This window comes from Phoca vitulina, unplaced genomic scaffold, assembly GCF_004348235.1.
Source record: "Phoca vitulina isolate PV1807 unplaced genomic scaffold, GSC_HSeal_1.0 scaffold39, whole genome shotgun sequence".
In the NCBI taxonomy this organism is placed as follows: domain Eukaryota; kingdom Metazoa; phylum Chordata; class Mammalia; order Carnivora; family Phocidae; genus Phoca; species Phoca vitulina.
Window position 1 is genome coordinate 7,822,044 of NW_022589742.1, and position 22,197 is coordinate 7,844,240.

The 22,197-nt window shown below is 41.6% G+C and overlaps 2 protein-coding genes across 10 annotated transcripts in view; one reads left to right on the forward strand and one right to left on the reverse strand.

Moving 5' to 3' along the window:
- The window catches only part of MCF2 (MCF.2 cell line derived transforming sequence), a 74,143-nt gene extending 67,040 nt beyond the window's left edge, over positions 1-7,103 (forward strand). For 6 of the 8 annotated variants that reach the window (XM_032428279.1, XM_032428281.1, XM_032428282.1 and 3 more), the window contains 2 exons: positions 498-598; positions 4,261-7,103. In XM_032428279.1, coding sequence (XP_032284170.1) covers positions 498-598; positions 4,261-4,304 — 145 coding nt within the window. In that variant the 3' untranslated portion in view covers positions 4,305-7,103. Of the gene's footprint in view, positions 1-497; positions 599-4,260 lie in introns of those variants that run through there. The other 2 variants (XM_032428280.1, XM_032428283.1) reach the window with 2 other exon arrangements.
- Positions 7,104-15,131: 8,028 nt separating this feature from the next.
- Positions 15,132-22,197, reverse strand: part of F9 (coagulation factor IX) — a 32,292-nt gene continuing 25,226 nt past the window's right edge. For both annotated transcript variants that reach the window (XM_032428341.1, XM_032428340.1), the window contains 2 exons: positions 17,610-17,724; positions 15,132-16,936 (listed from right to left, as the gene is read on the reverse strand). In XM_032428341.1, the coding sequence (XP_032284232.1) occupies positions 16,389-16,936; positions 17,610-17,724 (663 nt within the window). In that variant the 3' untranslated portion in view covers positions 15,132-16,388. The remainder of the gene's footprint in view (positions 16,937-17,609; positions 17,725-22,197) is intronic.

Sequence of the window (22,197 nt, forward strand, 5' to 3'; positions counted from 1 at the left end):
CCTTCTCTTTATCAATTCAGATATTGACTTTTTAGTCTTGCCGTTCTATTCTGATGCATTTTTCATATGGCACCAATTGCAAAGATGGTTCTGCCAAATATACTGTGTAATTATAATGAACCCAGAGCAGGAAGGAAATATTGTTTGGAAGAGGACTGAATGAAGCTTCCATAAATCTTTTGGAATGTTTATGTGAAATAGTTCTGTCTCCGTTGTGTCAATAATTTTAACTGAAATGCTACATTGACTGTGTACTTTGACCCTAAAGGTGGAAGAATACACACAAGGGTGAAAAGTAATGACGGATCATTAAAGTAATAACCATTTTTGCTAGTAACCTAAGTCCTTTGTAGGTTACTCAAAGGACTCAAGCACAATGTCATGAAAGTCGTTGAATACATGCAATAGCTTTGTGAAAATTTGAACTGTAATGCGATGTATTTGTTTTTTACTACTGTATATTACCATTGTTGGCTACTAATTCATTTATTATTTAGGTTGGTGAAAAATCTAAACAGAAGAAAAGAAGGTCTGATTCCAGGAAACACTGCGCAGATTTTAATCGGTGACTATAGGTTTCGGAATGCCAAAGTTACAGGTATAATATGAACAGACTGTATACTATTTGTTTGAAGTCTAAAATTTTTAAAGCTCCACCAAGGATGCAGTTGACATAGGGTAAGAACCTCTCTGCACTTAGAAACAGAGCTGCAAACCTGTTATGTTTGCTAGGATTTAATATTTTCCTTTAACGGTTTTAAATTAATGAAGAAAGATTTTTAAAACATGTTAAACTTTTCCCTGCAAGGTTGATAGGTATGGAAGAGCGTTTCAGATACTGTGGTGTCTTGTAAGAGATCCTTCAGAACTAAATACTGATGATATGCTTTTAAGGTACCAGCCTTAATGTCTAAGAATGTTTTACCAGTGTGTTTTCACCTAGTTCTAAGAGCACATTATTTCCTTATGGTAGCTTTCAGCTACGCGCACACACACACAGCCGTGTCTATGTCCAAGGCTTAATGTATGAAGGTAGTATGAAGCAATGAGTGCTAATCTGATATTTCTTTCTATTAACCACTTTTTTTTTTTAAAAGATCTTATTTATTTATTTCACAGAGAGAGATAGCGAGGGCAGGAACACAAGCAGGGGGAGTGGGAGAGGGAGAAGCAGGCTTCCCACTGAGCAGGGAGTCCGATGTGGGGCTCGATCCCATGACGCTGGGATCATGACCTGAGCCGAAGGCAGACGCTTAACGACTGAGCCACCCAGGCACCCCAACCACACCCTTAATACATAAAATTTCTGGATTTTGAAATAAACCCCAGTATTCTTGTACATTTTCCCCCTAAGTAATACTGAGCTATCTATAAAGAGGTATCACAAAAAAAGAAAACAGACTTTTTTGTGAACGAGATTATTATCATACGCACATATTTCCTTTGAATTCCTAGTTTTGGACTTGTATTAGAAGTCTGGGTAATGGTACACTGGGTTGAAATGAATCTAATATACCGGGAGTAACTTTTTTGGTTCTGAATATCATTTATGACATGAAACAAAATCTACAAGTGATAGGGCTAAATATAAATATCTGGACACATGGGAGCCCCACAAATAGGGTCACTTCTTATTTGTTTTTTTTTTTTTAGGTAGTCTAAATCTGGATCACCTTTCAAAGTTTTTCTGTACCAGTTGTTGAATTATTATTATTTTTTAAGTAAGCTCCATGCCCAACATGGAGCCCAATGTGGGGCTTGAACTCATGACCCTGAGATCAAGACCTGAGCTGAGATAAGAGTTGGACACTTTACCGACTGAGCCACCCAGGCGCCCCAGGTGTTGAATTATTTAGATATTTATTGAATTGCTGAATTATTTAGATAATTAGTAATCAGAAGAGTCTGACATATCTGAACTAATTGACATTTACTTAAAACATACAGCCGACAACTGCAGAATACACCATTACTTTTAAGTATGCATGGAACATTCACCAAGATAGATCATATGCTGGGTCATTAAAATAAGTCTCAATACATTTCAGAAGAGTGCAATCATATAAAATCTTAAAAAGCATTATAGTAGAAACTGGTATCTGGGGGCACCTGGCTGGCTCAGTTGGTAGAGCATGTGCCTCTTGATCTCAGGGTTGTGAGTTCAAGCCCCACGTTGGGTGCAGAGCCTACTTAAAAAAAAAGAAAGGAATTGATATTTGTAGCTATCTGGATATTAAATGACATACCTCCAAAGAATTCATGGGACCAAAAAGAAAGCATAAGAGAAATTCAAATTATTTCAAATTAGATGTTTAAATACTTGCATCACCCACTTAAAAATCAGTGTGATTCACCATATTAACATAACATAGGGGGAAATTATGTCGTCATTTCAATAGATACACAAAAACGCTTGACAAAACGCCATACTCCTCCATGGTAAAAACTCTCACCAGATGAGGAATAAAGGGAATTTCCTCAATCTGATGATGTACACTCATGAAAAACCACAACTAACGTCATACTTAATGGTGAAGTATTGGAAGCTGTTGCCCTGAGATTGGGAACAAGCCAGGGATACTCACTCTCCCCATTTCCATTATAGCCAGTGCCAATACCTCAGATAAAGAGAGAAAACAAAATGAAAAGAAGAGGCAGCACTGTCATGCTGAGCAGATCATATATATGTACAAAATCATAAGGAATCTCTACACAAAAGACCCTACTAGAAGTAATAAGTAAATTCTATAAGGCCATAGTATACATAATCATTATACAAAATAAATTGTAATTCTATATTCTGGCCACAAAGAACTGAAAAAAAATTGTAATTTCAAAAAATAATACGATTTACATTAATAATATAAACTGTAAAATAAATAGGCATAAATCTGCCAGTAGATTTCTCCCATCCAAGTACTAACCAGGCCCGACCCTGCTTAGCTTCCGAGATCAGACGAGATCGGGTGCGTTTGGGGTGGTATGGCCGTAGACTGCCAGTAGATATCTAAGGCTTCTATACTGACAACCACAAATCACTGCTGAGATACATTTAACAGGACCTAATAAAGGGAGAGAGAAACCATGTTTAAGTATTGGAAGTCTCAGTGTTGTTAAGAAATCCATTGTCCCCAAATCAACCTCTAGAGTCCATGCAGTCAAAATCTGAGCAGCCCCTTCTGGAAAAAAAAAAATTCCGGTTTATCCTAAAATGTATACAGAGAGGCAGAAAATCCAGAACAGAAGAATCCCCAAAATCTGGAGTATTTACATACCTGATTTCAAGACTAACTATAAGGCTACAGTAATGAATGCAGTGTGGTATGGGAGTTAGTATAGAAAAATAGAGATTCCTAAAATAGATCCACATATACATAATCGATGAATGTTCAATCAAGGTACCAAGTCAGCTGGATAGGGAAAGGAAGGCTGTTTTAACAAATGGTGCTCCAGCAATTGGGTATCCATATGGTAAAAGAAAGGAACCTTCATCCCTACATCTTACTCCATAAACGAAAAGTAATTTGAGTTGGATCTTAGACCTAAACATAAAACCTAGAGTCAAAGTTTCTAAAAGCACAGGACAATATCTTCATGACTTTGAGCAGTTAACAATTTCTTTCTTGTATTATACAAGGCAGAAAAAGCACTCACTGTAAAAAGAGAGTATTGGGCAAATAGAAGGGAATGTTCCACATGCTGAATTGAGCACTTTACTACTTTAAAAATTTATATCTGTTAGGGGGCGCCTGGGTGGCTCAGTCAGTTAAACATCACACTCTTGATTTCAGCTCAAGTCATGATCTCAGGGTTGTGAGATTGAGCCCTGCGTCGGACTCCACAATGGGCCTGGAGCCTGCTTCAGATTCTCTCTCTCTCTCTCTCCCTTCCCACCTCCCCTCTCCTTCTCTAAAAAAAAAAAAAATTATATCTGTTAGAATAAGATAAAATCTAAGCTAGTAACACTATGAATGCTTTCAGAAGCCAAATAGTTGTAATGAATCACATTTTCCCCCAGATTTCACCGATTCCATTTTCTACATTGAAAAGCTAAGTTTGAATGTAAACATGGCCAGCTTTCTGATAACTGCTTTATGCTTAGTTAAATCATTAATGAGAGAGAGAACTATGTGAGTCACTTGAAGTATGTGTTCAAGAAGCTGTTTAAATTAACGTATATAAATTGTTTTTTTATGAACCAATTAAAAAATCAATAAAGCCATGCATGTACCAGAAAATCATGGCCTTTCTTGTGCTCAGGTCTCCAAGATTCAAAACTGAAAACACCAAGTGTATTCATCTAACTCCATATAATATAGGAACTCGGTAGGTTTTCCCTAACTTGTATCATCATTTTAAATGTAGAGCCAGACGTCCTCCTACTTAATTCAGGACAAAGTTAATTATGTTACATTTTAGCTAACTGTAATGTGGGACATGTAAAATTACATATTTGATTAGTTTTAATTTGAAGTGATTGCATTACTGTAACCGATCACAGTAGATTGTGTATCACTACCCTTTGAAAAGCGCGTGGCAAAACGACAACTTAAATCTGCTTTGGGCCTCTGTTTCAGGCAGTAAAGAGCTTATATGTTAACATATATCCACGTTAGCTGGCAAAAAAAATCCCACATTCTTCTTCTGTAGTCATTTTTATTTTCTCCCATCAGTACTGTTTTTCAATGCTACTAGATCAAGGGACTAAGTCCCCTTGGTCCCTGTTCTCTAGAAAGTTCTGACTTAAGACCTTTTAAAAAATATATAGTCCTTTCAAATAACATGCACTTACGACTTAGGTCAATTGACAAATTCATACTTACCAGTAGATTTTTGTTGAATGCTATAATATCAAGTGGTCTTGATTGAGATCTAGCCTATTACAGTGCATCGGGCAAAAGAGTATATTGTGGCCTACAAAAATAGAATGTGTGCCAGTTCGTGGATTAGGAAACTACAGTTGACCACCTCTGCAACTGTCAGTAGCATTTAGGTTTAAAAATAGATATTAGACTATCTTCTTTGAGATCTGGCAAATACAGTGATACTTATGTGCTTACCATGTCTCCTGTTCTCTATACGCACACAGCATAATTCATATAATATTTATGAAATCCAGTTATAGGAGTTGTGAATTCTGTTGATTTTGCTTCCAGTGAAGCTATGCCACTCATAAACTAGATGCCTCTAAGAAGTAATTTTGTAACAGAATGACGACTTTCATAGTCGTCATAGTTTCATAGTCAGACAACCAAAAGACATCACCTTTGAATCCAGGACGAACCTTTCGAATCCTGCCATTTAGTGTTCGAAGCCTCTAGCACGGACAGTTTGGGCCTTAAAAGTCACTTGAGTATTAACGTCATTCTTCGTTACTTTGTAGATGCTGCTCTGAGTAACACAAGGAAACTCAGTTCCCCTTGAGTTAAAGGAGAATGAATAGACTTTTAAAAATAAGATTTCCTTTGGAGGTGTGAACTAGATTATATTTCTTAAAAGTGTTACAGGCAAACAGCACAAGAGTCAGGATGATCTGTGCTGCCCATGACATTCACAGAATTTCCTCAGGCCTGAGGAGGACTTCGTCATTCAGTTTGTCTCATTCTTGCAAGAACCGTCTTCACACCTTCCGTTCCCCTCAGGTGTAAAGTGCAGTGTTGCTTCGTCTCCCAGTGGGGTTTTTCATGGCATGCATTCAGATTCCGTCTCAAAACTAGAAATCAGTGATTTTGAACATGTGCAGGTAAAAAGCTTTACCTGTAATTTTTTGCATAACTTTTCACTAGCAAAACAAAACAAAAACCCAAAGAGAGAAGAGAGATCATCAGAGATCTTAAACCCCTTTGTTGGTTGATAGTTTATTTTATTCTTTGCTTCTGTTACCTAGGGGACTATAATGTACCAAAGGGATGTATGTTCTGAAGGACCTCTTTTGCACTTTGACTGGTATTTAGGGTTGTCAGAGCTGTCTTACGGTTCTGGAAAGATCCAAAGCCAAAAACTCCTGTAGTTAGGATGTGTTGAAGTTTACATTTTATGCATTGAAATTTAGATACACCTATCACAGCTTTAAGTTAAATATTCATATTTGCACAAGAGGTGTTCCTGTAACAAAGTTCTACGTTCCGGTGTCTTGAGTTGCTTTTGAATTTTGTAGAAAAATCTATTCTGGTAAAGGTGTTCTTAAGTTATATTGTGTTTCTTCCTAGGGTTTTTCTTTGATGATACATGTGTAGATGTCTTTCTTTTAAACATGTAAAAAGTATGATCACTTGTTTTAAAGCCCAGGACCAGTTGTTGCATGCAGTGTTGAATTTATGCTTGGAGTATTTTATATTCGGGACCAGTGAAGACAGTGGTTTGAAATTGCTGCCTTTTGAATCACAGATTGTGAGTTTTACTGTCAAGTTGGCTTATTAGGTGCATGTTTTTTGATTATTGGTTTTACAATAAACAACAACTATATTATACGTAAATTTGTCTTTTAAATAGGTTTGTGTGTCATGTCAAGATCATAGTCTATGCCAGTGGTATCATTTGATGTAGCAGTTTGTATGACAAACCAATTGTATTTTATTCAAAGGCACCTGCAAATTATAACTCTTCTAATGTCCAATTTGCTGAACTTATGATGGGTGATTTATAACTCACTCATGAAAATGCCCATATATTTGATTGTTCACTTAATGCTTCTACGACAATAACAACAACAAAATGAGATTAAAGTACATTTCTTTTGCGTACTGATCCTGTAGTTAGAAGACAGAAATCGGAGATAAAATGTTTGATTGATGATGCCCCTCTGCACAAAACGTTTTAATTTTATGGTATTAAACTAGGGATTTTAATCCTTTAAGACAATACTGAGTTCTATAGATTCAAACATACAGTTATAGTCTTTTAATGTCTTAATCACTGTACAATGAATGCTACATTTGTATATGTATTTGTATATGGAATCGCACTGTATTAATTTTATTGGGCTATAAATGTGTGTTACTATAAAACATAGCAGCAATTTCCCTTTATGTCTTCAAAATTTAATTACATTGTAAATGTACTTACAATGTAAATGTACTTGTGTTAATTCCACATTAAAAATATTCAACCTTAAATTTATTCATGTATTTTTTTCAGTTTAGTATCAATTATACATTGAAATCTCCTTTCCTCTCATTTATTAGTGACAACCTAAAGGCACCATAAGTATTTTGAGTTAAATGTTTACCTTCAGGTTCTTCATAACGCCGTCATAAATAAAACAATGAAAATGAGCTCAACGATAGCTAGATACAACGGAACAGAGAAGAGAAACCAGAAACAGAGTCTTACATATATGGAATTTGCTGGGTTATTGGATGTAGCGTTGCGTGTGGGGACATGAGACTGTTTAATAAATGATGCTAGGAAAACTGGAAAAAAACCAGATGTTTACCTTCAGCCTTGCTTCATGATTCTCTGAGAGAGAGACAAAGGCAGATCTGACTAGAACTAGGGTAAAATGTTTTGCTCAAAAAGTTTCTTCACCCAAATTTGTAGGATAGCAGCAAATGAGGTTTCAGGGGTTAGATAGCCACATTTATGAGTGGCTATTTCTACACGCTGAGAAACATTCTGCTTCCATTTAACGCAGCCCAAGGAAACCTGGAAGACCCCTCGATATCTGCGGTTGTATTCTGAACCATTGCTTGCTTTTGCAAGGGGCTCGTAGTTGGGTGCACAGCCCATTAGGGACCTAGAACTTCAGGCTTAATATAGAGAAGGAATACAAATCTATCCAGTTGGTTTGACTCAATCTTCCATTTTTTTAAAAAAAACTGAGAATGTTTCAGATGCCTCAATGAGCATCCCATTGCAGAATCAAGTATTTCTTTTGCCTTTAAATTTATTTTGAGTCCTTTTGAGGAAGTGTCGTCAGTGAACTAGTTAATAAGTTAATCCATCTCCCAAGAGCTCCTTGAAGATTAAAATGTGTATTCCAGTTTTTATTCCTCTGTTGGCCGAAGAGTAAATGTTATTGTTGACATTTCCAAAATTGTGTACTACGAATATCATACTATAGAGTATGGGGTTGTTAAGAAAGCCACCCTGACATCTAGGCTACAGTATTCTCTTAAGAAGAGAGAACTTCTCTGAGTATATTTTTGTAAGTGTAAGGGAGTGTAAGATATGCTTCACTTGAAGAGAAATTAGTGATTTTATTTGGGACTTAGAAATCAATCCAGTTTCACTCAATAGACTTTCTCTGAGAAAAATGCTTATTATTAATAGGTATTAGAGCACAGAAACCTGCTTCCCATGGGGGCAGCAGACTTGAGAGTACTTAACAAATCACGTTGCAAGCAAGTAATTGTGAAAGCAAGTTATTTTTATTACATTTTAGTACATTTCTGTACATTGATTTGGAGTGGTCAGTTTGCAATTGGTTTCATGGGGCCTGCCCAAGGACAGCGAAATACTTAGGAACAAACCAGCATTAAAGAGAAAACCTAAACCCTTTATACTGGTCAAAAGAAAATCATAGAAGTGACAGCAGGCTTTTCTTTTTAGTTCAAAATGTATCTTATATATTAAAGCTCATGACGTATTCAAGCCTTAAGTTCTTTGCATTTAGAGAGGGCCTACCTGGTATTTGTTGATCATCTCATTTTTACATGTGCGAATTAGCACATTACATCCTGAGGAGAGAGTTTCAGCATATGTCCCCCAAAAAGGACTACTAACGTGTATTGAGAACAGACAATGAAGTTGAACTTCATGAAGATGTATTCCTTCAGCTAAATGAAACTTTCCTTAAAGCCAACCAAAATAAAATAGAAACCATTTCAAAGATACATTTCATCTACATATTTGTGAGATAGACTAACTCGATCACTACCAAAATAAGCAAACAAGTACAACCAGGCTGGAGAAGAAAGTAAGGTACCACAATGGAGCTGAAGAGAAAGTCAAAGATTTGAAACTTGAAAAGAACGTGTTATGCCTAGGATTACTTCAGTTAAGTTTTAAACTCAGTTTGATAGTGACACGCTCTTTTACATGACAATCTACGAGAAATCAACTGAGAACCAATAAAATGTTATTAACTAAGTGAACTGTAACTCTTCAACCACAGTGGACATTTTGGAATCTGTCATTAGAAGCTAAAATGATCTCTTTACTGAGCATGGGGAGCATACAGGGCTATACCTATCTGTGCATTTACAACTAGTTTCAAAATACCCGAATTCAGTGCAAAACAGCTATTTTACATGCAAATAGTAGTAACTTAAAAACCTGCCGGTATTTCTAAAAATACCAAGTGTTGGGGAGGATATGAAGCAAGAAGAATTCTTACACGTTACTGGGAGCATAAATTGGTACAACCCTTTGGCGAACAATTTTCTAATACTAAGTGAAGTTGAAATGAATACCACATACCTTAGCAGTCCCATTGCTGAGTATCTGCCCCAGAGAAACACACACGTGCTCGAGGAGATGTGTGGCAGAATGTTCATAGCAGCATTGTGAAGAATTTGGAGACAAGAGGAATGACCATGAACAGAAGAATGGACTATTAACAGAATATCCTACAACAAAGTACTGTGTAGAAGTTAAAATGAAAGATCTAGGAGGAAAAAAAAAGATCTAGAGCTATGCTATCAACGTCAATGACTCTCACAGGAAACTGACTGCAGGATAGATATAGCATTCATATAAAGTTTTAAAATATGCAAAATGTGGGGGTGCCTGGGTGGCTCAGTTAGGTGTCTGCCTTCAGCTCAGGTCATGATCCCAGGGTCCTAGGATGGAGCCCTGCATCGGACTCCCTGCTCAGCAGGGAGCCTGCTTCTCCCTCTGTTTCTGCCCCCGCTCATGCTCTTTCTCTCTCGTTCTCTCTTGATCTCAAATAAATAAATAAAATCTTAAAAATATGCCTAATGTGTACTTTTAAAGCATAATTTAAAGTAAAAGTATGTGCTAGGGCGCCTGAGTGGCTCAGATGGTTAAGCGTCTGCCTTCGGCTCAGGTCATGATCCCAGAGTCCTGGGATCGAGTCCCGCATTGGGCTCCCTGCTCCTTGGGAGCCTGCTTCCCCCTCTGCCTCTCTCTCTCTCTCTGTCTCTGTCTCTCATGAATAAATAAATAAAATCTTAAAAAAAATAAAGTAAAAGTATGTGCTAGATAATGATGAACATCAAGTTAAGGATGGTAGCCGCCTCTGAAAGTAGGGGGAGAGAGACAAGGAATGGATGGGTGTTCATACTTGGGAGTTCATGATACTATTCTCTATACATTTTTATGTGTCTAAAACATTTTATACTGTAGAAAACTGCTCACTTTAATTCAGTACTGGAAAAGTGCAATATAATGTCTTATCCCCTGATGATTGAAAGGTAGTGAAACCCTGCACAAAATTTATATTCCACTCATCTCTGTGGGGATTTTTTTTTAAATCTTAGATGCTGGCTGAAAATAACAGTCAGGAACTCTTCTCCACAGTCTTTGTAAATATCTTACCAATTACTGTGAACTAACATACCAGCAGAAAGCTACCATAGAATAAACCTTTGTCAACCTAACGTGTGAATGTGTTCTGTAGGAGAAATATTTGCATTTAAGAAATGTTTTATTTTGCAACATAAAATACCTGTTGCTATCTGAGAACAGCTTTAATGGTCTGATTTTTTAATATTTCTAACTTGTGAACACTATCCTTCCTTAAATAACTTAATTAAAGTCTTATTTACATTGTTATTTAGTGCTCACTCATAGCAATAATTGAGTAGCAGGACTGTAAAAATGAAGGCTTTTTAGTCAAATAATCAGATTGTGCCCATTGATTTGTTAGTAAATGTTATACAATGGAGTCTCTTTAAAAAACAAAAATAGGGATGCCTGCCTGGCTCGGTTGGAAGAGCATGTGACTCTTGATCTTGGGGTCATGAGTTTGAGCCCCACGTTGGGTGTAGAAATTACTTAAAAAATAAAATCTTGGAACACTTGGGCGGCTCATTCGGTTAAACGTCCCCCTCTTGATTTTGGCTCAGGTCATGATGTCAGGGTCATGAGATCAAGTCCCACATTGGGCTCTGCACTGGGTGTGGAGCCTGCTTGGGATTTTCTCTCTCCCTCTTCCTCTTCCCCTGCCTTCCCCCCACCCAGTGCGTACACACTCTCTTTCTCTCACAAAAAACCGAAACAAACATTTGTAGTGTTTGTCAATATCTATAGTGTAAATGTCCCTCCCGTGGCAGATTTCAAGTCACTGCCATGAAGTCACTGTACTGGGAGCTGGAAAGAGACGTACAAAATTGGCATTTGTCAGTTGGCATAATAAGCAAGTTCTAGCATACCACCGACATTTTTATGAAATATACAGCGCGACGCCCACAGCAAATGCTCAGTAAAATTTCTTATTAGAATGTGCTAAGATTTCTGAATTATAACCCACCCTTATGTAATACGTAGCTGTTCTTTTAGCATATCTATAACACAAATTGACATTTTCTAAACCAAGGAAGCAGAGATTGTGATCTGAAGTGTGATCATCTAGGACTAGAAACAGTATATGGAAGAGTGGACAGTGAAAAATAGGGGAGGCATATTTTAATGGAAGAAATGAAATCCTTGTGGCCAAGAACAGAAGTTTGATTCAGATATAAAGCTTTAAAATATAAATTAAAGCTAAGAACTGACTCTATAAAAACAAGGTACAACAACAAATTATCTATGAGGATACAAAGCACAGACGAGAGGTAAGTCCAGTTTCTAGAGAACACAAACACAAAAGCAAGAAATGTTAACAGGAGAGGAAAAGGCCAGGGCTATAAGCATAGTCTTCTAGGCTAATCTTTTTTTGCATTTCCTAGAAATTAGTGTTAACTCCTCTTTATATCCTTGGAAGTAACTGATTGTAGAAGGTCTCTCTGTTGGTCTGTCTCCCTTTCTATGGCATATTCCCGTATGCGTTCAGGATGGTGATCTCATTGCTACCTTAGATGCCTGAATTTTGCATTGATGTGGTCTGTAGTAGCTTTTGTCCTCCCATTTCATTCATGTATTGGTTCATTCATTTAACAAGCATGCGCTGAGTTTCTCAGAGACTTGTTGCATTCATAATTTGGCTTCCTTTAGAGCTGAGTTTCAATATCATGAAAATGCATGCTTATTTTTGTCATGTTCCAATTGGAAAATAGATTTTTATATATAGATGTTCACCAAAGCACGTAATGTCTAAATCATGGGATCCCTTTATCTTTATGAGGTCGGTGCTTAAGCCACTTCACGGTTAGAGATCTGGAGAAGTTAGAGAGTACCGCATTTCTAAAAGCTTAAGAATGACAGCATTCGGAAGATTTACTATTTCGGCAATTTTTATAGATTAAGATCTCATATTTAACATTGCAATGAAGCAACCGCTTGAAAAGAAGTCTTTGGCATCAAGAATATCCCTGTTCCTATTTCCATCCTTCTCTGGACCAAGAGGGAAACTCCTACCAGAGGGAAAGGATCTGGCCAGGGGTGGGAGATCCTGCTGTCGACCTGTGAGGGTGTGGAGAAGACACTTTGGCCCTGTTCCAGAAGCCGTGGCTTCTTTATCTATAAGAAAGGCTGCTAGAGGTTGAAATAACTCTGGAAATCTCCAGGCAAGCCATAACTTCAAGGATAGGGTAAAAAGGGTCTGTCTTGAAAGTACTGTCGGAGACAATGAGTCGCGTGGTCAGTGTACCTGGATAGGTTGAAAGGGCGGGGACTCCACAGTCTCTTGCCTCCTGTGACTCCTCGGCAGCCTCCAGAGTGTGCGGAACATGCTGATTTTTGTGGCTTTCAACCATGAGATTTCTAGATGGCATTGGCTTCAGATTCGGAAAGAGCCCGGATTTCCTGAGCGCTTTGCTCAGACAGGCCTGCCAGCCGCCGAAACCGGTTTCCTGGCCCCCCCCACGGCTGCACCGCTTGGTCGGGAGCGCCGCTGCCGTGGGCCTCCCAGCTTGGGGAGTGGCCCGCGGGCCCCCGCGAGCCCCGCGCGCCTTCGCCGGCACAGCGGCAGCGAGCGGGCGGACATGTGCCCGCTGACACTGACACGCTGGCTCTACAAGTCAGGCGTCCCATCGGGAAGGCCCCCCGTGCCCGCAGCTGGGCTGACAGCCGGACCCGGCACCCGCAGCTGCGTTCCCCATGCCCTCCCCCCCCCGTCCCCCCCCGGCGCCGGCGGCCGCCCCCCCCCCCCCCCCCCCCGCTCGTTCTTTGCCCGCCACTCTGCCTCCCAGACTCCCTGAGGGTCTGGAGTCGGTCCGCCTGTTTGTCAATGAGAGCATCCCTGGTAGGAATTCTAGGCGATTTGCGGTCCCAGGGTTGGGAGGACTGGGATGGCCACCGGGGTAACACTTCCACGGTTCAGAGCGGGAGACCTGAGTTCTAGTTCCGACTCTGCCATTGTGTCACTCTGGCCCGGGCCTCATCTGTTAAATGGGCAGAGTGGTTTTGATGGTGTCTGAGGGCCCTGGCAGCTCTGACATTCTTAAATTGGACTGTGAGCCTTTGGGAGTTGTTGAGAAATGCGAATTAAGCGACTTTGTGAACTGGTCCGCCATGGGTTAGGAGAGCAGGGGGAAAAACCTTTCTTTTTCCCTTGACAGAGCAAACTGGACAGTACTCTGTTCCTGCCATCACAAAACAGCTACTCTTCCCAAGAACCAAAGCCAGTCCTCCTTAAGCGGCAAGTTACAATGACTGCACTGCATTAACACAGTTTTCTTCGCTCAGCAAGACTCTATTTTCACGCCACCCACAATGTTGCAGCAGCATGTTTCCGCCCATTTAGGTTAAGTAGCTACAGCGATTTCGAAAGCGAATGATTCTTCCGTGGCGACCGCACATGGCCTAGGGAGAGTCTAGCGAGGCCCTGGCTCTGAAGGCTCGGGCTCTCGGGTGGGCTGAGGGGTCCCACGTGTGTAGCGCTGCAGGGGGCTCGTGAGGAATCCAGTCGTGTTTGAGCTCATGGGAAAAAGGCTAACTGTGGCTTGGAGCTTTGTGGGCCCAGGATCTTCTTTCTCTGCCACCGGGAAGACCAATCACAGGAGGTGTAAAGCCACCCCCCCCCCATTGCTGCCTTTGTCAGGGGTGGTCTCCATGGCAACCAGGCCGGAACGGCTCACTTTTACCAACTGCTACAGACCTTTAGTCATTCAAATGTGAAGCGACTGGGATTTTTGGGCACGAATCAGTATCCTCCTCAAACCTAAGGCGGACAATTGTAGTGTCTCCTCTCTTTCCCTCCTTTAGCTAACAATAGCAGAACTGATTTCTTTTGTTTGTTCCTGAAACCTCAATCCCACTCACTATTGTTATTTATTATGGCCTCCTTTCAGGACTCTCGATACAAGGCTAATCCCTGCTCTGGAATAAACACGGGTTCAGATTCAGCTAACATTTGTTGAGCATCTACTGGGTAGTAATGTATATACATTATTTTAGTTAACTCACAAAATATATAAATATGGATTCAAGTTTAATGAACACATTGGCGTTTGGCACACAGTACTCAGTCCCTGAATATTTGTCGAATGAAGGAATGAAAGAGCAGGAAATCACAGACTATCAAGGTCAACAAGGGCCTTTGGAGAGCATCCTGTCAAACGCCTTCATTGTACAAATGGAGAAATCAGAGCCCCAAATGTGGAGTGATTTATCCAAGGCCATATCCACAGCTATTTAAACTCGATTCTGTCCCAGGTGGATCCAGACCACTGTCCTCTCCAGGAGAGAACACACCGCCTCATATGAAAGCCGGGTGACAGCAGAGCATCGAATTCTGATGTGTCGTATTGCACTTGGACACATTATGCTCAGCGTTCTGCTGAGTGGGGTGTTTGCGGTACTTCTCTGTGAATGATGCAAAAGAAACGCTTTTTCAGAAATTTGAAAATACGTTAATTGGTGCTTACGTTTGAAAGACTAAAGTAAAAAGGTATTAACTAGAAGCACTTGAAAGAAATCAGCAAGAGTGAGGCCTGGCTGGGGGTGGGGTGAGGGCAGCAGCTTGGTGGGGTCAAAGCGGTCCCAAACCTGATTTCGTCAGTGGTCTCACACATCATGAAATACGGGATGACTGATTCACATCAACCAAATTCACAAAAAGCTGCGGTATGAACCAGAACACCAGTTTATTAATTCACAAAGGGAGCCATTCTAACACATCAAAGTACATGTGTAGGTTGGTCAGCAACCCTGTAGAAGATTCAATATGGAAGGCCTAATTATAATCAAACAGTTGCCTGGAGAGCATGAAACCAGAAAAGGGGGAGTGAGCCACCAGTGCACCCTTCTCCACGGTGCGGATATGCTCGTTTAGGAGACATGATGCTCATGTTCTCTGGTCTAGGGCAACTTCTTCCTTAGCCCTGGGCGGTACTGGAGACACACTGTGGAATTCTTCCTTGAAGACTCTACTAGTTCTAGATTGCAAACTGACTGTTCTTCTCTTTCTGTTAATATTTTTTCAGATGGGGGACGAGACACGTGAGGTGACGTCACCCTTCTTAGAAGTTACCTCCATCACAACGCAATGACAAGCTCTTAGGGAACTATTCTGATGGGTCATTCCTTCCGTGATGTATGTATTTTAATAACATGACTCTCTCAGAGGAACTTTTCCTCCCAAGTTCTTCGGGCACCTTACTTCATCCCTATGCTCTGAAAAGCAAGTCAAAGACCAAACTGAAAGCAAGTCTGGGTTTGACAGACATGTACAACTGTGGACAGGAAAACAGCATGATGTGCCCCTTCCCTCCTTTAATCCCTTGTAGGGAAAAGAGGAGAGAGGGAGGGAGAGAGAAACTGATTTCGGGATTAGGAAACGGAAGAGATCGAGGAAGCAGGAATAAGGGTACAGAAAAGGAAGTAGTGTTTTCTGGTGAGTTTCCACCTGTCGGCTCCCCCTTTGTTCGTCCTTTATGAGTGTGGTGCTCGCCTTGTCGTGAACTAGACCAAATATCCCAGATATAGATCTAATACGTTTTGATGATTTTGGTGGGAGAGGTAAGAAAGATCTGGAACATGGAATGCTGCTAAGGAGGGAGAATCAGAGAGTTGCCCCAGTGGAGAAACTTAATGCCCGATGGGCAGGATGAAGAACTTAACTTCACAGTTTTGTCAAGGGCTGGACCTGTGGGAATGGTCACAATTTCCTATCACAGTACATTCCTCTAGTGATTACATTTGCTAATCTACTTACTCTAGTAAAATAGGAATTCTAGATAGATTTCTCCCCATAAAGAGAAAAAGCAGTATTCATAGAATGCAGACAGTCAAATCTAAAGAGATAGGAAAGTGATTAGTCAGTAAAGGCCCTTGTCCATCTTCAACCCCAAATATGTCAACCTTGGAAATACATTTTTTTTTCTTTAAGTGAGCTTTGTCTTTTCTTTAATCCAGTTGACATACCGGGACACCTTGGTATATATTCCGTATTTTCCTTTCATTGCACACTCTTCACCCCAGCTAATGATTCCAGTTAAGAAACTGATGCCTTCCACTTCGGTAACATGGGGTCCCCCACTATCACCCTGGCATGAATCTTTACCTCCCTCATGGAAGCCAGCACAGAACATGTTATTATAGATGGTGAACTTTGTGGAGCGAAGGCATGTGGCTCGGTCAACAAGTGGAACTTTAAGGTACTGAAGAGTTGAAGCTGATCTCCCTCTGTTGAAGACTCTCCCCCAGCCACTCACGTAGCCGGATCCAAATTTGAGGAAGATGTTCGTGTATTCCCTGTCAGCAACGCAAATAGGTGTTACATAGCTGTTTAGCGTTAAGGGTTCATCCAGTTCCAGAAGGGCAATGTCATGGTTGTACTTATTAACAGTTGCATTGTAGCTGTGGTGAAGAATAGTGCGAATCACATTTCGCTTTTGCTCTGTAGGTTCCCTCACCTCGGTGTTATGTTCACCTATGGAAAATAAATTTCTCTTCAGTCACAGGTAGACGTACACATAAGGAAACAGATTGGCCAAGATTCTCGGCATCCCTCAATTAACTGGCAACCAAGTGTCAACAATCTCAGTCTTACATTGCTAGGATTTTGGTAAAATGTAATGAGGGCCAATGCATACATTTCAGACCAAAAACCCATTCGGGACCATCATGGAGCTGGCTTGTTCTCCCATGCTGGTACAAACCTTACGTTGTTGAGGTGGTAATGAATCTACTTGGCATGAATTACCCTAGACTTTCCTAATTTCAAGGATTTTGACCCCTTTTTTTGAGCACAGATAATATAGTCTTTGGGTCATTCATTCAAAGGTCGTGCCAGGCACCAGAGGTACAAAGGCGAATGATACGACACGGCGTTGGGGAAGGCTCAGTCTGGTGGGGAAATGCACACATCATACATAATTGTACCCCTGTGAGATGGGGGTGAATCTGGGCACACCGAAAGAACTATGGGGGGCTTGGAGGATGGAAGAAGTTAGGTTCTAGAAATATGGCTCCTCCTCCTAGAAATATGGCACTAGCCCAACTTATTTCGCAAAGAACTTAGTAGACCTTAGGAAAATATGATGCACCCATCATATAGAAGATCTAGTGATACTGCCGATTCCTATCCTTTTTTGTTTATTTACCTGCAACCACGGTAATTTTATCATCAGGCTCAATGCAGTGGGCTGCAGTTACCACCCATTTTTCATTGATGATGGAACCTCCACAGAATGCATCAACTTTCCCATTCAAAAGGACCTGTGGAAACAAAATCATGAAACTTACTACATAAGGTGTTTGATCCAGAACAAAATAAATACAGGTGCTGTTGATAGGAGTGGGCAAAGTTTGATTCTAGGTGCTGGCAGAACGGGAGTGTTTCTGGAAAGTGTCAGCTTTGCAGATGAGTTAGTGTTTCTGGAGCGCAATCAAAAAAGCCATTTCTGTAACTGTCTTGAAGAGAATGTGCAAGGAGAGCCAGGGGGAGCTCTAGAGGAGGCGAATATGAGGGAATGGCTTCTTTTGGTGATTTGGGGCCCTTGGCTGCTTTTTCCAGGTGAGTCAGATTCTCTGATGGCACAGATTGTTTCATAGGAATATGGCAGGTAAATTCAGAAATTTACTTGACTCCTCCAGATCCATAGTTACTATTGAGTCTTCTGTCGCTGCATGAGGAAACCTTGCTACAGGGTGATTTGAAAGAGAAAAAGTACTGATTTTTCCCTGAGGTTTTTTTTTTTTTAAGATTTTATTTATTTATTTGACAGAGAGAGAGAGAGTGAGCACAAGCAGAGGGGGGCACAGAGGGAAAGGGAGAAGCAGGCTTTCCGCTGAGCAGGGAGCCCGATGCGGGGCTTGATCCCAGGACCCTGTGATCATGACCTGAGCCGAAGGCAGACGCTTGACGACTGAGCCCCCCAGGCGCCCCTCCCTGAAGTCTTTTTAAGCCCGTTTCAAACTATGAATTGAGACCACTGGCCTCCGTAGGAGCTCTACTTACAGCCATCCGGGCAGTGAGGAACAGCAGGGCACATGCACGCCTTCCTTTTTCCCCTAGCCATATTCCAGTCCCCTTGGCTGGACGTGGAAGCTGCCTCTGTCCCGACAGGTCTCCTTAGCTGTGCTTGGGCAAAGTGGACAGAGGCATTCGGGTGCTGGTTTGAGCCTGGGCATTATTAGATAAGAGGCCAGTCCGTTCTTTCATCTGTACATTTTATTGTATAACCAGAGTGGACGATGAATATTTTTACCACCTCAATGTCTAGATCAACTTGGAGAATTTCACTTCCAGTGTGCCCAAAGGCCTCGAGCCACCTCTTCAGGAAGGAAGCTGAGAAGTATGGACACTAGAGGGTGCACTGAACATTTGATAAACCCTATGCAGAAGCCGACCAGCTCTTACGAACTCATGTCCTTTTACTAAAGCACACCTCCTCTCAGGCATAAATCCATTTCTAAACCAAGGGAAAAAAGTGGTCAGTGCCCTTAAGTGTGAGTCTGAGAAGGTTCTAGTGAAGATTCTTTTTGTCCTGAGTTCAATTTACTGAACACCTACTGAACAAGTCCTAGACACTGAAGCATTGGCCTCCTACTCGGAGACCTTTAGGGCTGACTCACTGCAAGCTTCTGACCCCTTTTTCCACACTTTAGCTTTCTCTCTCCTTCTGGCTGTTGCTTTTTATTTTGAAAAGTTGTAAAAATATAGGAAAACTCACATAATAATATAATAAACACCCGGGTAGCCACCACCACCCAGACGTAACAGTCTTAATTTTTTTGAACATTTATCGATTGCTTACCATGGACAAATCATTGTGCTAAGTGTTTTATGTACATTTAATACACCACTTTGTGGAGTGATATTAATATATCCACTTACAGATGAGCAAACCGAGTTTTAGATATGTACATTAACTCCTTTAAGATCAGTGGTGAAGCTAGGATGCAAACCCTAGTCTACCGGGCTTCAGAATCTATGCTCCTAAGAGCACAGTAGGTCTCCAAGTGTGGTCGGTGGACCAATTGCAGTAGAAGCATCTCAGATACTTGTAAAATGCAGATTTGGGGGCCCACCGGAACTTAATTAGAATATTTGGTGGGTGTGACTGGAGGAAATGAAGATCTCCAGAAAATCCTTATGCGTGATTAAGTTTGAGAAATTCTGTTTCAGAATTTCCAAGGCTTCGTGACCTTTGTGTTTTAAAAGTGCTTGGTCCACACAGAGCTGGCTACATAATTTGTGGGGCTCAGTGCAAAACGAAAATGTGGAGCCCCTTGTTCAAAAGCCAGGAAAAAAAACATGCCATTGAAAATACTTAAGTACAATTTTTTTTTTCTTTCTTCTATGGTCTCTTGCAATCTATCATGGGGTTTTTATTTATTATTTATTTTAAAGATTTTTATTTATTTGCGAGAGAGGGGAGAGAGAGAGAGAGTGCACAGGTAGGGGGGAGGGGCATAGGGAGAGGGAAAGGGATAAGCAGACTCCCTGCTGAGTGGGGAGCCCAACACGGGACTTGATCCCACGACCTGAGCCGAAGGCAGACGCTTCACTGACTGAGCCACCCAGGTACCCCAAGAGGGTTTTTATTTTTTATTTTACTTTATTTTTTTTAAAGTAGGCTCCACGCTGGGTGTGGGGCTTGAGATCAAGACCTGAGATCAGGACCTGAGCTGAGATCAAGAGTCAGATGCTTAACCGACTGAGCAACCTGGGTGCCCCGATGGTGATTTTAATTTTACTACTTCATGTCATGCGTTCTCAGGCCTGGGGGCTATTTGTGGGGAGAGTGCAGACACTGATGGGTGCCCAGGAGCTGCACCCTATGGTTTGGCATGCAAGCACAAATGCCCTTGGCTGCCAAGCCCCCTGTCCCACCGACCCCATGTCGCAGCAGGGGAAGGTAAGGCAACCTGCCCTTCTCACTGGCCCACTGCAGCAACCAACAGTGGAGGCGTGATTCTCAAGCGGTTACAACTTCCATGCCGGGACGTGCTCAGCTCCTGCAATGGAGGCGGGCAAGAGGCTTGCCCCCACCATCCACCCTCCAAATGAGCTGTGACACACTTCTGGGCCTGAGATGCTATGTGGCCGTGCCCCCTCCCCAAATGGCATAGAGTGTGTACACCCAGCCTCAACCCTCCCTGTGCCGGTGCAGGAGGAGGGGGACGCAGATGGCTGTTGGAGAAGTGGAGGGGAGTACGCTAGCGTGCCATGGGCTGAGGGTGGCAGTGGTCGTTGGGCATGTATGGGGAGGAAGATGCAGACCTGGCCAACGAACCAGGGGACAAGGGAGTGGGAGGTGAAGAATCCATCCCAGGGAGGTGGTGAGAGGTTCTAGGCTCCCAGCGCACGGCTGCTTCCCTGTCTCATCAGACTCGAGTTACAAAACACAAAGCATTAAACTCCAAATTTGGGACCCTTCCAAAAGCAAGGCCTCATGCAGGTCCACTGGTTACAAGCTCATGAAGCTGGCCCTGACCCCAGGTGATTTGTATCACTAGGCACGGGGCCTCATGGTCACATCCGTTCCAGTAATTGGAGTTACGAATTCACAAGCAACGACAGAATGGTGCTTTTCCTCTGTATTAGAGGTGACTGGGCATCTCTCAGCTTAATGGGTTGGTTAGGCCAGACTGAATGATATCCACAGCCCCTGGGCACAGAGACTATGATGTAGCTAGTCTGACTCCTGCCAAAGACTTGCTGCCTGGAGCTTCTATTCCTTTCTGGTGGGTGGCTGAGAAATATGATTGTGTTTTTTTGAGCCCGAAGAGCATTTTTTTTTTTTTTTGCCAGTCCCTGATTGGTATTAGAAATTTTAGCAAACATCTTTGCCAATAAAACGCCCTAAAATATATTTGCATTTAAAGATATTACAAATGACTAGATTTTGGAATGTTTGCTTGGCTACCACAGGATCACAGCTATCTAAATATGAGCTATTTGGAGATGAGCTGTCTGCTTGGCCAAGGACAAGTTCTTGTAAGACATCACTTTGGAAAATGAAGGGAAAAATGGGAAAGCATATGTTCTGAGCAAGGCATCCAAGTTCTGATCTGTCAATCCTTTTCATGTTTGTCCTATCCTAATAGGAGCCTGTTTTCTCTCTTTCAGACACATACACAGATGCACACCAAACACACCCACATCCATCTAGAAAATACACACTTATCTCTTCTGATGCTCTTCATTGATAATGCCGGCCCCGAGTAATAGCTGTCGCCCTGTTATTCTCTTCCTAACCTTTAACTTGAATCTGGCCTTTCCCTGTGATTTTCAGTAAACTCTTCCTCTCTCTCTCTATGAAGCCACCTCCAGCTTTCCAATTACATTTTTTTCCGGTTTGCACACTCATTCTCTCATATCAAAAGCACAACCATTTCTGCAGGATGGACAGCTCGTTATGCCCACAGGTGTGATTCGCCCAGCCATTGGCCCGACTTCATTTTTCTGGGCACAGAGGGGATGCTCATTCTCTTTTTCATTTTCAGTTTTTAATGGTTAACTAAACTCGTCATTGAAATAGCTTTCACCGGGGTGCCTGGGTAGCTCAGTCCTTAAGCGTCTGCCTTCGGCTCAGGTCATGATCTCAGGGTCCTGGGATCGAGCCCCGCATCTGGCTCCCTGCTTCGCGGGAAGCCTGCTTCTCCCTCTCCCACTCCCCCTGCTTGTGTTCCCTCTCTCGCTGTCTCTCTCAAATAAATAAATAAAATCTTAAAAAAAAAAAA